The 17,152-nt window shown below is 33.3% G+C and overlaps 1 protein-coding gene across 5 annotated transcripts in view; it reads left to right on the forward strand.

The window, feature by feature from the left end:
- LOC124539375 (multiple C2 and transmembrane domain-containing protein) overlaps positions 1–17,152 on the forward strand; it is a 69,989-nt gene that overhangs the window by 5,904 nt on the left and 46,933 nt on the right. For 3 of the 5 annotated variants that reach the window (XR_006967023.1, XM_047116746.1, XM_047116751.1), the window contains exons 3-5: positions 5,035–5,146; positions 7,099–7,253; positions 13,266–13,457. Coding sequence is in view for 4 of the 5 variants with exons in the window: in XM_047116746.1 (XP_046972702.1) it covers positions 5,035–5,146; positions 7,099–7,253; positions 13,266–13,457 (459 nt within the window). In the remaining variant the exon portion in view is untranslated. The remainder of the gene's footprint in view (positions 1–5,034; positions 5,147–7,098; positions 7,254–13,265; positions 13,458–17,152) is intronic. The other 2 variants (XM_047116747.1, XM_047116752.1) reach the window with 1 other exon arrangement.

Consider the following 17,152-nt stretch of genomic DNA (forward strand, 5'->3'; position numbering starts at 1 on the left):
ATACATACATACATCATCAGCCCGTTTTTGTCCACTGCTGGATATAGGCCTCTCCAAGCGCACGCCACTGTGGTCTTTCTCCGGCTACTCGCATCCAGCACTCCACCGTGCCTGAGGACGTCCTACACTACGTTTGCCGAGACGCGGTCTCCACTCTAGAACACGTTTTCCCCGACGGTTGTCGGTTCTACGACAAATATGACCAGCCCCCTGCCACTTCAGCTTACTAATCCGATGGGTTATGTCGATGACTTTGGTTCTTTGACGGATCACCTCATTTCTGATGCGATCCCTCAGAGAAACGCCGATATATTATATATATATTCTCTGTATACGATACAAAAAAAAAATCGTTAAACAAATTCCAAACTGTGTTATATATATGAAAACTATTCATAATATTCTTTAAATATGTATCTTAAAATCTGTACGTTCATTATTTATGTGTAATCAATATTCAAGTTTATCAAGTAATTAGTGTTCCTATTACGTTCAAAGTTGAGTTCTTAATTGGAGTTTAATGTCTTTATTGATAGGTATTTTGAGGATAATTTGATCATTTGGGATGATTGCTTCTAGAAACTTACGAGATTGGCGTTAATAAAGATAACTTATCTATACAAAAAGCAAAAATACATAAACTACATATTATTATTCAGCAATTAGTCGTAGCACTAATTACGAGAACAATATCAAATATCAGAAGCGACAAAGTTGCTATCAAATTAAATAATCATAGTGTGTTAATAAGTATGAATGGAACTGATTTGACGATGAAGATTAAATAGCTGTTCTTTGTTCCATTTAACACTAATTTTCTTTTGTTTCTTATTCATTAAGCTTTGGGCTATAAAATCGTTCGAAAAATGAATTCGTTTTCCACAAACATTCAATAAATATTGTGCAATTTTCAATTCAATAGCCTGGCAATAAAATGCAGGCATTAGGATAATATAGCAATGATAAATAATACGTTATAACAGCAGCACGGAAAGGCCACCTGGGGAAACATAATAATACATTCAAAAATGTCTTATTTCAACCAATAACCGAACTCGTGTTATTCTAAAGCACCAATTGAATCGCTTTAAAGTTAGCATTTGTTTCGCGTTAATCCTCTCCAACTTGGATTAGCCTTAGTAAACAAGTGTGTATATAGAAGTATATAGTATTTAATATGGTTTACATAAATGTAATGTTATAGTTAGTGTACCACGCAGGTGTAGATCTGGCAGACTGGAAGAAATTATCGGTTTATTGCATTAAAACGTTCAAGTTTAGATTTTAGAAGAATGTCTAAATGTTCAAGATTTTAAATTAACATAGTTGTGTTCGTCAATAACTTTAATACTAAACATAGTATTAAAGTTATTGATTTCGAGAATCACAAAAATATCGAGGAGACTCTCGTGAACAAGACATTCGTAGATAATGTCGAAATATCGAGCTCCACCGCACAAAAATAAGAAACATGGTAAATATCCCGACATTAATAACTTTAATGTTCAAGATTTATATGTATTACTACTATATTGCCACCCTTCAATACGTATTTATTTTCTTTGAAAACATATTCGTGATGACATAGTCCTGATTGATGTGAGTATTTTGGACGTATTTTTAATCTGAATTAAAATTTTGTGGACCATATACAATTCGTATTATAATAAGGTCAAAAACACTAACGATTCTTCAATAATTGCATGAATCGACTAGGTCTGTAAGCTGTTCAATTATTATAAGTAACATTCAAAGCTGTACTAAACTTATAAGATTACTTATATACAAGGTGGTTCAGACATCCTTCATGTATGTTTAAGACATGGGCAGACTTTCATTGCCAATGCAATTCACGTAGCGTGGGTTAAATCCAATTTATAGAAATGATATCTATTGATGCATCAATACAGCTCAAGTATTGGTATCGGTATTGATATATTTGGTATTTGGGTTTTGGAAACAGTTAACATGATATACAAACTGTTTCTAAAAGAAAGAAGCAATAACCGCAATGACTCAATGCTTAAACTATTTGAATCCTAAACACCGCTATGTTTACTTGTACGAACATACAAAACATTGCGAAGAATCAAATTAAAAACGGTCGCATATGTGTGACTTTACATATTAATTTTAGTATTTAAAACATTTGTCCCGCAAAAGCAACGTATTCATATTTTTTACTTAGAACGTTTTTAAATAATTGCTTTCACCAGTAGCGTTCACGACGAACAACAGTTCATATCCATTTCGTACAAATAGTTACAACTGTATCGTAAACGAAGACAATTGCTCAATTAAATAAATTCCTATATGTTATGTAACAGATAACGTACATTATTTCACCTTATATTTATTTTCTATCATTCTTTCAAATTAAAAATACACAAGCAATATTTCTTTCTTTTAACATTGCTAATATTTTTTATTAGGCGTTAGACCATTATATTATTTATACCTACTAACTTATTAACTATCCGAATGATCAGTCGTTTACCACCATCTGAACGCTGGGATTGTTTAAACTATGGATTTTAATGCGAGGAATGTTCATATATATTATATGATACATGCATGTTATATTAAAAAAAGCTGAGAATAAAATAAATCTATTTTATTTCTTTTTTTATTGTATTTTGCGGACGAGCATATGGGCCACCTGATGGTAAGTGGTCACTATCACCCAAAGACAATGACGCTGTAAGAAAAATCAACTATTCCTTACATCGTCAATGTGCCACCAACCTTGGGAACAAAGATGTTATGTCCCTTGTGCCTGTAGTAAGACTGGCTCACTCGCCCTTCAAACCGGAACACAACAATGCTGAGTACTGTTATTTGGCGGTAGAATAACTGATGAGTGGGTGGTACCTACCCAGACGGGCTTGCATAAAGCCCTACCGCCAAGTAAAGTATTTATATATTTTTTTTTATTATAAATATTAATAGTTTTTTTTCATTTGATCTTCAATCTAAACTTTGTATAGATTATTTCTGCCCGTAAAATAAAAACATAAATAATAAAATTTGGCGGATATTACTTTTCCCATTTTTTTTGCGTTCATACTAAATAACTACAAGACAGGCTTGCAATAAACAATTACAAATCGAATAAAAACTTTACAAATTTTCAGTACCATTTTGGTACATTTTCTAAGGCGATCACAGTATATCAAATTTATTTGTTAAAATTATGTGTCATCGAAATATCACTATAGTACGACACAACTTAGATATAGCATCGACAAAATTCGTAAAACCGATCACATCCGAATTAAGTACGCTATCCCAAATTATCAACACCTATTTACTATGTCAATATGATCTTTACACAAACGTAATAACTTGTAATACCATATGACCTAATATATTTGTCAATTTGACAGATTGATTTACATGCACTTGCTTTCTCGGGTTGAACTGACGCGAGAATTTATAGCGACGAATATCGTCGAATGGCGCGATAGGGAGCTATTTCTATTGGTTGTATAAATCGGTAGTAATCGTTTTTTTTTAATTTGTCGATGACGTACGATTCCAAATCTGAAAATGGCATGCAATGATGACGTTAATTATTATTCTATCATCAAAAAAACCTGAGGGCAATTCTACTAATATTTATATGTAGAATTAGCCTAACGGTTTTAATACATTTACGATCCAATTTCGACCAAACCGCAGCTGGTGAACTGTTGTGTTAGTTGAATAGGAAAGCGGCTGGACAGCAACGATAACGTATCGATTCGATTGCGATAAAGTGACAATTTGTTAGTAGAATTGGCACCCTGACCGACTTTGTGCTTGAATATCTATAGTATTGGCGATCGGTTAAACGAGATATATGTTAATGTAAAACAGCGCCATCTAGTAGCGAGTTACAACTTTTTTTTATGGCATAGGTTGGCGAACGAGCATATGGGCCACCTGATGGTATGTGGTCACCATCACCCATAGACAATGACGCTGTAAGAAATATTAACTATTCCTTACATCGTCAATGTACCACCAACGTTAGGAACTAAATTTTATGTCACTTACCCTTCAAACCAGAAAACAAAAATACTGAGTTCTGTTATTTGGCGGTAGAATAACTCATGAGTGGATGGTACCTACCCAGACGTGCTTGCACAAAGCCATACCACCAACTAAATATATTTACTTTACTTACTTTAATTATTGGATAGAGAAGAAACCGTTTCACGCTCGGGCGGGATACAAAATAAATACTATTTACTTTATTGAATTTGTAACCGTTACCAAAACATTTTAACTTCGAACGAACGACTTTTCCTTCCCCTAATTATTTAATTTACGAGGAATTGTATAAATAACTCTCAGATAACTTCTCACTGCGGAAAATATAGCTCTCTCGAAAAGAGATAACAACAAATGAACTTGTAATAAGATAATGTAGATAAGTGATTACCACCGTCCATAGATAATGGCGCTCATTCGTCCCCTCATCATCTCGCCCTAAACTTTGAGAACCAGTATGTTATGTCTTTATGCTGTAGTTACACTAGCTCACTCATACTTTTAACCAGAACACAATATTACAAGGTACCGACTACTTATGTAATCGTATTTTGTTTTGCAAATAGGGTGTCGAGATGACTTGGTGTGTGGTGAGAACAGACTGAACTGAAGTTGCATTCGTGATATATTATATGTATATGAAAATGTCAAGTGCTAAATAAATTAACACATTTGAGAAAAAATAATGGACTGATTTGTTTCTGAAAGTCTCATGTTAAGCACAGCAATATCAAAAATAGTTAAGGTAAAATAATATAAGTTAAAAAGTGTAGAACAGAAAGAGACAGAAAAAGAGTAAAAGACTCTATGGAAGGTATAACGCCTTTTCCTTACGTAACGATTTTTCCCAGTTTCACTCTATTGCAAACCGCGTGTAAGAACTTCTTTCAAACAAAAAAAAACCTTTTTTTATTCTAAAAAGTTATACTGCCAGCAAAAGCAAAACCTATTTAGATAACCGTGAAACTTCTGTCATTAAAATAATCTTTTTTTTCTCAGGAACCAGACGAAGGACAAAAGCTAAGGGAACAGCACTTACGACAATATGCCTTCTTTCAACTTAGGATACATTTAAAAAGAGGTCAAAATTTAATAGCGATGGACAAGAACGGTAAGTTATTTATTATTTATCACACATGACACGACACTCACGTAGGCCGAAGCTACACTCGCACGAGAGCAAAAAGACACAAGTAAGGCATAAAACTGAGCAATATAACACATTTCGAAACTAATTCATAAATATTTTATTATTTATATATCTAAAAATAATGTCTGCACTGCAAAAGAACTAAAACAAACGACTTTATTTGTGTGCGTGACAGCTACGTCGTCAACATCACGATATTGTTCTAGTGTGCGTGTATAGTACGACATAACTTAGATGTAGCATCGGCAAATTCAATAAAACCGATTACTGCCGATTTACACAACCAATAGAAATGACTCCCTATCGCGCCATTCGACGCTGTTCGCCGTTATAGATTTTCGCATCAGAGACGTGTCAAACGAATATATGAGGTCATATGATATTACAAGTTATTACGTTTGTGTAAAGATCATATTCACATAAGAAATAAATATTGATAATTTGGGATAGCGTTCTTAATTCGGATGTGATCGATTTGACGAATTTTGCCGATGCTACATCCAAGTTGTGTCGTACTATACTTACTACTAAAAATGTTGCCAATAGGTTTTTTCTATAGACATACAAAAAATAAATTAAACAATAAATAAAGATTTCCTTATCGATAAAGTAAGAAATATAAAGCGGTATGGATATAGCATGCGTGGTCTTCTACTTCCACATTTTAAATAACTAAAGATAGAAGGAGAGAAAAACAATGATCTAAAAACAAAATAATTTGTACAAAAATAAATTACGAATAGAAGAAAAGAAGTCCTTAAATTTATGTCAGTAATTCATTCTATATTATTTTATATAGTACATATACGAAGTATTTTTTTAATAAATAATTCACATCATAAAAATTAAGAGTATCACTATAAGACTTCGAACTAAAGTAATAAAAAAAACTGTTCCACTGCGAACTTTCAAAATTTAGTTTCGGATTTTCGGTGATATGTTGTCGTAGAAACGAGTTTTCATTAAAATACAAAACGTATTACATTATCTATTATAGGATTCGTTAATTAGTTTTATTATCTGTTGAATTATAAACTAAGAGACAGTATTTAAAGTTAAATTATTGTATACATTCGTGTTTGTCATCATTTTTAAAACTATACTAAGTTATTAGGTAATTATATAACGTAAAGTAAAATATTTGATCATCACAGATTTATGTTTTAAAAATGTTCAGACGCTTTGATTACAACTTATCTATACGTTGATATTTTAGATGGAGTGGGTTTGATTTCCGTTCATGATAACCATTCATATTAAAAAAAAAACATATTTGAAATACCTATTCAAATTTTCGCCTAATAGAATTATCATAAATTGTAACAATATCATAAAATTAATTTAAAAAATTACAGACATAAAATTATACCAGCCAACCATTACTTATAAGGCAAGGAGGTTTTATTACAACACAATAATTTTATAGCTTTTATATGAACACGAACACATCAATCTGTATTATATATAATGTATTTATTTTATTTCGCACATTTTATATTTTTATTGCATTTATTTAGCGCTTTTGCTTTGAGTAATTCTCCTGTAGATAACTATAATTTTTTTTGGCACTGTAGAGTAATTTAGTAGTCTAAATAAGATTATAAAATTTAAAAAAAAATTGGCAATACATTGTTAGCTTTTCAATATTTATATTTAGAATATTATTTTTAGTTATCAATCATCAGTCATAGTGATCGCTAAGAATTCGTTCCATTTTCAAAATTAAATAATAATTAATATTCTATGTATTGAAATATTCTTTTTTCAAAATACAAAAGAACAGATAAAATAAAATAAACTGGTAAAGTAGACTAACCCCTGTCCTATAGATGAAGTAAGCTTTGTTCGTTCGTTATATTATTTTCGCTTCTTACTTTTTTCTAATTACGCGTTTTGTGGGGTCCCAAAACCAGGATTGTTGTCAGGCACAAGTGATCCATACGTGAAGTTTAAGGCTGCGGGCAGACTACTGCATAAATCAAGAATAGTGTATCGAGACTTGAATCCGGTGTGGGATGAATGTTTCACGGTGCCCATTGAAGATCCTTTTCAGCCAGTGCAACTGAAGGTGAGATAACTCCTTATTATATTCTGTATAAAGTATATCGTATATAACAAATAATACATTAATAAAAAAGGCAGATAATTAAATACAAGATAATATAAATGACAAAAAGCGTGCTAGTACTTGTTGATTTCGTGGCGTAACTACTGATTATCTTTCTGATTTTCTGGGTAGAATTTAAATTCCGAACTTCATTTAGCTTAATTTAATATATTTTTCTAAAATTTCGATCCGAATTCCTTCTAAAAGCCTAAATGAATAAAGAATATTTTGATTTCTGATTTCGTAGAAAACTACATAGTTATATTAAACAGCCATTATCTGTACTATACTAATATTATAAATATGAAAGTTACTCTGTCTGTCTTTCACGACCAAGCCAATGAACCAAATTTGATGAAATTTTGTGTGAAGCAAACTTGAATTTGACTCGAGATGGCCCAGTGGTTAGAACGCGTTCAAAGCCAGGCAAGCACCGCTGATTCATGTGCTTAATTTGTCTTTATAATTCATCTCGTGCTCGGCGGTGAAGGAAAACCGAAATTCTGCCACATGTATATTCCACCAACGCGCATTGGAACAGCGTGGTGGAATATGTTCCAAACCTCCTCAAAGGGAGAAGAGGCCTTTAGCCCAGCTGTGGGAATTTACAGGCTGTTATTGTTTTATTGTAAACTTGAACACTTTGAAAGGACATAGACTTTTTGCCTAACATATGATAATCAAGATCAAAAACGCGAGCGTAGTCGCGGGCGACAACTAGTAACATATATTTATATGTTTATATGTACTATTTAGTAACGTAACATCTCAGAAATGACCTATTGTTGAGCTAAGGACTCCTCACAGCTAGAAGAGAAGGTTAAGAGGTCATTCTACCCCACCGCTTCAATGCTGGCAAGTGGATACACGTGTGATTTATTTCATCCAAAAAAAGGCAGGTTCTCTTACAATGTTTTACTTCACTGTCAGTAATTATAAACCCAAAAATAACTCATACAAATTTACTGGTGCTAGTTTCAATATAATAACCAATGATGTTCGTTTAAAATTCCAATTTTAAAATTCTTACCATTGTGCCGAGATAGCCCAGTGGTTAGAATGCGTGCATCTTAACCGATGATTGCAGGTTCAAACCCAGGCAAGCACTGGTGAATATTCTTGTGCTTCATTTGTGTTCATAATTCATCTCGTGTTCGGCGGTGATGGAAAACATCTTGAGGAAACCTGCATGTGCCTAATTTCATCGAAATTCTGCCACATGTGTATTCCACCAACCCACATTGGAACAGCGTGGTGGCCTTAACCCAGTAGTGGGAAATTTATAGGCTGTTGTTGTTGTTGTTACCATTGAGCAATCTCGGCTGTATTATAATTGATATAGAGTCTCCAATTAACGCACAATAGAGAAGATGACTTAATTAAATTATCTTATTTGTGTCATTTCCTTCGAGGATTTTTATTCGATAAGGTTGATTAATTCCCTACAGTTCTTTTGTTAACTCTCGTAATGAGATGAAACAGTCGTAACAAAAGAAAGAGAAACATATATATTAAATCATTGTGTCTCGTTCCTTTGATTCGATTTCAAATTAGCGAAACCATTGTCTTTCAATTGAGCAAACTAATTAATACAATCATTGATTTTGAAACGATACTGTGTGCAAGCCAGTCTGGGTTGATACCACCCACTCATCGCATATTTTCATCAGTGTGAAGGGTGAGTGAGCCAGTGTAACTACAAGGCACAAGACACATAAATATATCTAAGCGCTCCTTGTTGTTAGTGTAAGGAAAATATGTTAATATTTTTTACATCGCCAATGTTTATGGGCGCTGGTAACCACTGACAATCTGTAGACCATTTGCCCGACCCGTATGTTAAAAAAATATATCAGATTTATATAATTTCTATTTATTTTAGAAATAGCCACTTTTTTAAATTTCATATTTATAATATTAAAGTGTAATTGAACCTTTTTTCCTTTTTGTTGACTAGTTAAGTAGTAACAAACAAACAAAATACTGTTACTAAATGTTTTTCTGGTTCATATCTCTATAATTAGGATAGTTAGGATAACTACACCTTTACGAAAACTTATTGTATTGATCTAATTTTCCATACCATTACCAATAAAAACAGTGTAATCAATAATTAGACAATTAGTATGAATGAAAAAACATTTAGTTACCTAACCTGTTAATATTTATGGTAAATCTTGAAACCAAATTTTAGAGTCAACAAAACGTAAGATCTGAAATTTTTCATAAACAGTATTATAATATGTTATTCATATCATTACATAGCTTAAATAAAAGCTTGTTTCTGACATTCTGTACTGCATAAGCTGGACTATTAATAATACATACCACACGTTGAGTCAAGCTAATCATTCTTTTTTTTTAATTTGGTAAGACTATTCTGTGTGAATAGTCTTATAATAGGACCTGTTTTTAATTCGGATGATTCAGTAATTTTTTAATGCGTCAAAGCAAAACATATCTTCTAATTGCTACGTAAAAGTATATGCACATTGATTTATGTTAATATTGCTTCATGTTATATAGGTTATATTGAGTTAGCAAATATACAGAAGCTATTTAATCTAAATAATTACTCCCTCGAGGTTCAAATTATCCCAAAATATTACCACAAATATCGTACCGAAACTAACGTGACCATACGTTCCGTATTGAGTGGGAGCGTCCTGTCCTATTCATCGGGACAGTCCTGATTTTAAGCTGTGTTCAACAAACTAAAACAAAAATGCTTAGAATTTTTCTTTTTCGAAATTTATATACAACCAGTAACATAAATTGTAATAAAATAAAAAGAAAAAATATATATATATTATATAATATTTCGAAAAATTGTTTTACTGTACGCTTTGATATGCCAGTGTGTTCCGCTCTCAATATGCCAGTATGCGACGGTTCCACAACCCTATATCTCAAGCACATGAAATGTATACAACTATAATACTTTATACGTCTCACTCAAATTAAATCAATAAATGATCGGGTTAACCAAACAGAAACAACACAAACCACAGATTTATTGGTTTACAAACAATTAAGGAAACTCAGAATCATAATGAAATTGTTATATTTGTATACATAAGATTGTATTGTGATGTATTGAATAAAAATAATATAGGGAGAATTAATCTTGTACATATTTCTTTCATGTCGTTTTCCTCATTTTCAATTACTATGCGGAACCGAGTTTCAGTTGATAGAAAAATTGAATTTCAGATTATGTGGAGCAAACTCCTTTTATGTTTGTAATTCAATTTTTTCTTGGCGATGAAGGAAATTATTGTAAGGAAATCTATGTGTCGGATGCAATTTTATCGGATTTATATGCACGAACTCCCAATGGAGTAGCTCTTAATAATCTTCAAGCTTTCTCCTCTAATAGGAGAAAGGAGGGAATACTGAGCCCAAAATAAAAAAAACACAAAATATTTTTTTATTTAATATGCTCATGAAAACACAAATGTAAAGCTACCACCGACTAACAAAATAGATTCTAGAAGAACTGTTAGGAAACTATTTTCCACTAATTTGAGTACAGATTTAGTAAAATCCAATACATTTTATATATTTTGCACAGAAATCAATAAGTACTATGTCCACGCTTTACGAATAATATGCCTTATCAATGTATTCTTGGCATGAGCTTTAATTTTTTTAATATTATTAAATTTAATAAATATGTTTTTTTTAACCTTATTACCGAAACTAATATCGTGCCCTGTAAAGGTTGTATTAAAGTTATTTTAGGTAGTTTACCTTTCCTTTTCGTATCTATACAATGATTGTCATCATTTCTTTCGAAAATATCTTTGGTGAATATACATAATATTGCTGTAAACATATTGTGAAGCAAGTGTTAGTATACCTACTGCATTAAAAGCAACCCCAAGGTAATCTCGAACTCCAAGATTATAAATAGACCAGACATCTCTTTTTGGTAATATGAAAACAAGTCAGGCAAAAACGTAGTCCATCCTTGAAGTTCAAGTTTGCTGCACACAAAATTTCATCAGATTCCGTTCATTGGTTTGGTCGTGAAAGAGCGACAGACAAACAGAGTTACATTCACATTTATAATAATAGTATAGATAACGTTACCCCAAAGCAAAATTCGGTAAGAAATAATACTATGATTATTACTATGAACTTGTGAATTCAAGTTTCCTTATCGAGTCAACTTATTCCTTAAGTTTTCATTGTATAAAGATGTTTGCTAAAGCTATTTGATAGCAAGACGACTTTGCATTAATTTGTTATTGTAATTCGTGAACTGTGAGAACAAAATCGAGGCTGCTGACGATAGAGAAGACCAGAAAGTGATTTGCGACACTTATTATAATACTAGCTGTGACCGCGACCTTGTATGCGTTTGAATTAAAAAAAAAATTGTAGCCTTTGTTACTCCATATTATATCAGTTATCTTCCATTGAAAGTCCCGTCAAAATCGGTCCTGCCGTTCCAGAGATTATACATATATACAGTGTATACATACATATGCATTGAGTAAAATGGGGCTATTTTAATATCACAAACAGACACTCCAATTTTAATATATGTATATAGATTCTGATAAAAGTCAAAGCCCGTATGATGTTAATAACAGTTAGCTTAAATATTATTTTAGAAGACATATCTTACTCAATGATCCTGAGTTCAACTCTTAATGTTGATGTGCAAAACTTATAAATTATCTTTTGCTCAGTGATAAAGTAAATCATGAAACCCGCATAAGGCAGATGATAATCTACCAATTGTTCCACTGACACGGATAAGGGCAGTGTGTTAACCTCTAATCATTTTCTCCAAAAACGGCAGGAAAACCTAAGAATTTACTAATGTTATAAAATGTGTAATATTGAAAGATACAAGCATCAAAACAGCACGTTAGGGCCAGTCACCTATGACCTATTTGTTAAGCTCCGATTTATTAAAATGTTTTTTTTTTTTAACTTAATTCTTGTTTGTGACACTATGACGTAGTTTAATATCAAATAAAAGTGACAAGTATGCAGTGTCACGTTCTACGCGTGTTAGAGATAAAACATATTTTTTGGGTTAATTTCGAAACGTCACTTTTGCAAAAAATTTAAACCTAATGTAGCGAAATGATCTGTGCCATGTTGACACAAAAAGAAAATTAAAATTATAATACAAGATTTCCCTCAATAGTAAAATGTTTGCTTGACAATGGTAGATTTTGCTCTCAATTAGAAAATGTACAATTAATATGGGTACATTATACTCAATGAAAATAGACCAAGAATTTGTCTGAACATGTTCTTCTATAAAATGCAAAATTGATGAAAATTATGATGCAAGTTTTCGCGCAATAGTAAAATGTTTGCTTGACAATGGTAGATTTTGCTCTCAATTAGAAAATGTACAATTTACATGGGTACATTATACGCACTGAAAATGAACCAATAATTTGTCTGAACATGTCCTTCTATTGAGTGTATTCTCAATATGGTTTTGAGCCATGCGAACAAATTCAAGGATACGACTATTAGGCTTTGCTGCCATCGCGTTAATAGAAAATTAGAATTCGTGGATGGAATATCGATTAATGTTGTCTTAAATTTTCGCGATTACACATTAAAATAAAACTAGCTATAACGGATTTGAACGTTACTCAAGATACCAATTGAGAAATCGTTGGCGGTAGTTGTAAATAATATTTCCTTTGTTCTTCAAATAGACAAATGTCACCTTAGTCTACCCGTGACCACGAACGCTGTAAAGTGCTCGAAACGTCGGGATGTTAAAAATAATTAATACACGCGATTCAAATCCGTTATAGCCAGTTTTATTGGAATATCGATTATTTACAATTTGCAATTGTAAATAATCGATATTCTATCTTTACCTCTATTCTTACCTTTTTTTCTCATTTGAATATAAATATGAAATTGAAAACTATTAATTCGAATATACGAAGTTTAATACAATTAAGAATAATGGTAGTGTTATTACAGGTTTTCGATTATGACTGGGGCTTGCAAGATGACTTCATGGGCTCCTGCCACCTCGACCTCACAGCCTTGGAGCTGGGACGGTCTCAAGACCTGGTGCTATGTTTGCGAGATCCAAACAAACCTGTCCAGGATTTGGGAGAAATTGTCCTCAACGTGACGCTATATCCCAAGTCACAGGAAGATAAAGAAGCGGTAAGTACCTTAGAATATTTTTTTCAGGGATATATCAATATATTCACAGGTTTTTATTATTGATATTTGACAACCTCGTTGCTTTAGATTATAAGGCTGCAGATTCTAAGGTCTTTGGTACAACCCCTAGATCAGGCCAATGAATAAGTTACCGGTTATCATGTCAAGATTATAGCATTAGCGTCTCGGAGTGTTAAACTTTTAAGTCTGTGGTCCAGCGCCTAGACTCATTCTGACCGTGTGGTATTTGACGTATTATGACGAGATTAATGATTGCATTTATGTGTCGCAACATGTATGTACAATAATGCACCATTATACGGTTATAAATACATACGTCGATATTTTAAGTGATATTACAAAATGTATTACAAAAAACTTGTGAGAAAAAAAATACGTGTGGTCTTCGTATATTTTATATAGATGTGTTTGACACAGAAATTACACATGCAGGAATCATTGTGATGGTTTTCTGAACGTGCTTTCATACCGCAGTTATAAAACGTTATTGAACATATTATATACAATTAAATCAGAAAATGGAGCAAGTGTTGTCATATAATTAAATGTGTTGTTATTTTAATTAAAATATAATAACATTTTTGTAACATTTTCGTCAGCGTCAGCATAGATAACATTCAAATTATCATAACATTATATTATGTTACTAAGTGTTCACTGTTTTTTAATGTTCAGATTATTGTTATGGAGAAGAGATGGCCCAGTGGTTAGAACGCGTGCATCTTAACCGATGATTTTTTTTTTTATTTTAAATACAACATCCACAGGCTCGCAGATGCCCGTGCCTTTTTTTACATTTTACATTCAATTACATTTTGGCGTTTTATATTTATACTAAACATCAGCAGATCTTCGCTGGAAATCATTTTTGTCGTCTTCTTGGGAGACGTGGCCCACACTGATTTTTTTTTTTATTTATTATTAAATAATATATACTAATGTATAATAAATAACATATAAACTATAATAAAAATATATAAATAATATATAGCAGTATATGTGTTCGAATTACTACAATCCAGCGGGTCCTGGTCCGCGTTTGATCAGAGAGAGCACGGCCTCGGCGACTCTGATGTCGCGTTTATGTATAGACGTCTTGAGGCTGTGCTCTAGGATGGTCCTTTCTGAAGCACCCGCCGCTCGGCCAATGAATCTGCCGATAGCGTCGTCACCATCGTCCGTGTAGTAGACACAGGTGTTAGTGTGTCTAGTAATTGCCACAACTGCGTGAGGAACACTTTCGTGAATACGGAGCCTCACATTTTTCGACTGGACTATGATAACGTCGCCGTAGGTCTGTCCCTGAGATTCGTGGATGGTCATGACGCCTGATCCTTCTCCTTTTCCATATCCCTGGTTCATCAGGAGTTTCTTTTCCTCCTGCGTATGGACCAGATATAGGGTTTCGGTTTGGTCGGATGGTGTGTTGGCGTCAGTGAATCTCTTCATTTTGAGGGAGTGGATTATAGGGCTTGCAGAGTAGATGGTACGGTAGACCTCACTAATGGCGTATGCGACGTCCAGAGGGTTTCGGTGCGTACAGGATAACTCGCGGGTGATGTTTGTTGTCAGGCTTGGCCGGCAGTACCTCATTTCGAACAGATTTTCTTTGTCGATAGAAGGCCACTGGTTGATATCTCCGATAAGGACCACCTCACTAGCTCCAGACAGATGTGCCGCCATTACTATGGCTCCGAAGTGGTTCATGAGGGCTTCGTCGATCGTCAGTCGGTTGCACTTTGTGCTCTCGTTGAACCCGTTTACTAGCACGGATGCCATAGTTCATACCCTTGATTTAGCTTTTTCGCCAAATCGGCGTGTAAGTTGTTCTTTCAGATCTTTGGTGGCTTCGATTGTTGAGGTGATTACCACTTCGTTATCCTCATCAAAATTCCTGACAATGTGAGTCGTCTTTCCGCATCCTGGTACCCCGTTTATCCACGATGTCTGTGGCAGCTCCCAACCCACGAGAGGTGCGTCGACGCCCGGACCTTCTGAGACGGACTTTGCCATCACGAGTATCCTGTCGTCTAGCATTACTCTTGTGCATCTGGCCACTACTACCACTGGGTCTCCTGTTTGTATCAAGAACCTAGGGAATGCGTCTTTTCGCCCCTCCGCATCAACCAGGCCAACGAATCCATCTACAGCGCTGTAGGCTGCCATGTACCGATGATTGGGTTCAAACCCAGGCAAGCACCACTGAATATTCATGTGCTTCATTTGTGTTGATAATTCATCTCGTTCTCGGCGGTGAAGGAAAACATCGTCAAGTTCATAGAAATTCTGCCACATGTGTATTCCACCTACCCGCATTATAACAGCGTGGTGGAATATGTTCCAAGCCTTTTCCTCAAACAGGAGAAGTGGCCTTAGCCCAGCACTGGGAAATTTACAGGCTATTGTTGTTGTTGTCGTTATGTTTTAAATAATTTTATAATTGGTGTTGCGGACCATAATTTACTTGGTTCTAAATCACAAATTGCAATTCCGTTTTATGTTTTCACTCCACTAACAGCAGCAAACACTTGCCAACTATAAACCTTACTAATAAGCTTACACTAATTTACGATAATAAGACGGCATTTAGTGCATTTAGGTTCTAATATTACGGGTAAAACTACATACACCCATCCTGTTTTGAGCTTTTATATTTATACTGGTAAACAAATAATTATTAAATAATAATGGTTTTTCATTATAATTTATACTTTTTAGTGCATGTTTGTTGATTTTACTACATGCATACAAAATATATGTACTGTAACGAGTAAAACTATATTTTGGTTGATTTACGAAACACTATTGTTTCGACACTATTGTCGAAATGACAATGACAAAATATTATTGTAATTATGGAGTAAAATTATCCATCTGGGTTTATATTACGTTAAATCATAATTTATACATATTTCGTTGTAAATGAATAACAATATTAAGTAGCTTAGGCCCTAGGTTTTTCTAAATTGGTGAATTTCATTATTACGCTTTTATTTTTTAATAATCTGTAAACTCGATGTAAGAGCCTCTTGAGAACGCCATTCAATAACCAAGAAATATTATTAATATTTAAAAAAGAACTCCTCAGATTTATTTATTACCTACGCTGAATAAATTAAATGAAAATATACTTTTATTGGACTGTTAAAAGACTTATCAGAGGAAAAAAGTAGCTACGTACCTACTGACTTTCTTGCCAATTCTTCTTTTGTAGAATGTATAAATTCATACGACCGATAGTCATTTAAATTTTTTAATATTGGTTAGATCTCCTTGAATGTGAGTTGATCTCATTGAAGAATATTTGTTGTTATAACAAAACAACAGAAACAAATACACTTTCGTCGTTTATCAGAATATAATACACAGATATTTTGAATTGACATGAAGAAAATGTTTCTTACACCTGCAATGGGCCAACAACTTTAGAAACTGAGTTATTATGTCCCTTGTGCCTTTAGTTTCAATGGCGAACTTTAAACCGGAACACAACAATACTATATAATATATAATTGACCACCAAGTGATATCTATTAAACCTTAACTAATTAAATATTCATAATGTTCTCCATGTTTTAATCGTCAATAGTAGAATGGTCACAATGGCGACTTGCGATGTAAAGGGTCACAGATTCGATCATGGCTTAAACTATTGTCTTCCCAAATCGTAGCAC

The sequence above is a fragment of the Vanessa cardui genome, chromosome 22 (genome assembly GCF_905220365.1).
Source record: "Vanessa cardui chromosome 22, ilVanCard2.1, whole genome shotgun sequence".
NCBI classification, from domain to species: Eukaryota; Metazoa; Arthropoda; class Insecta; order Lepidoptera; family Nymphalidae; genus Vanessa; species Vanessa cardui.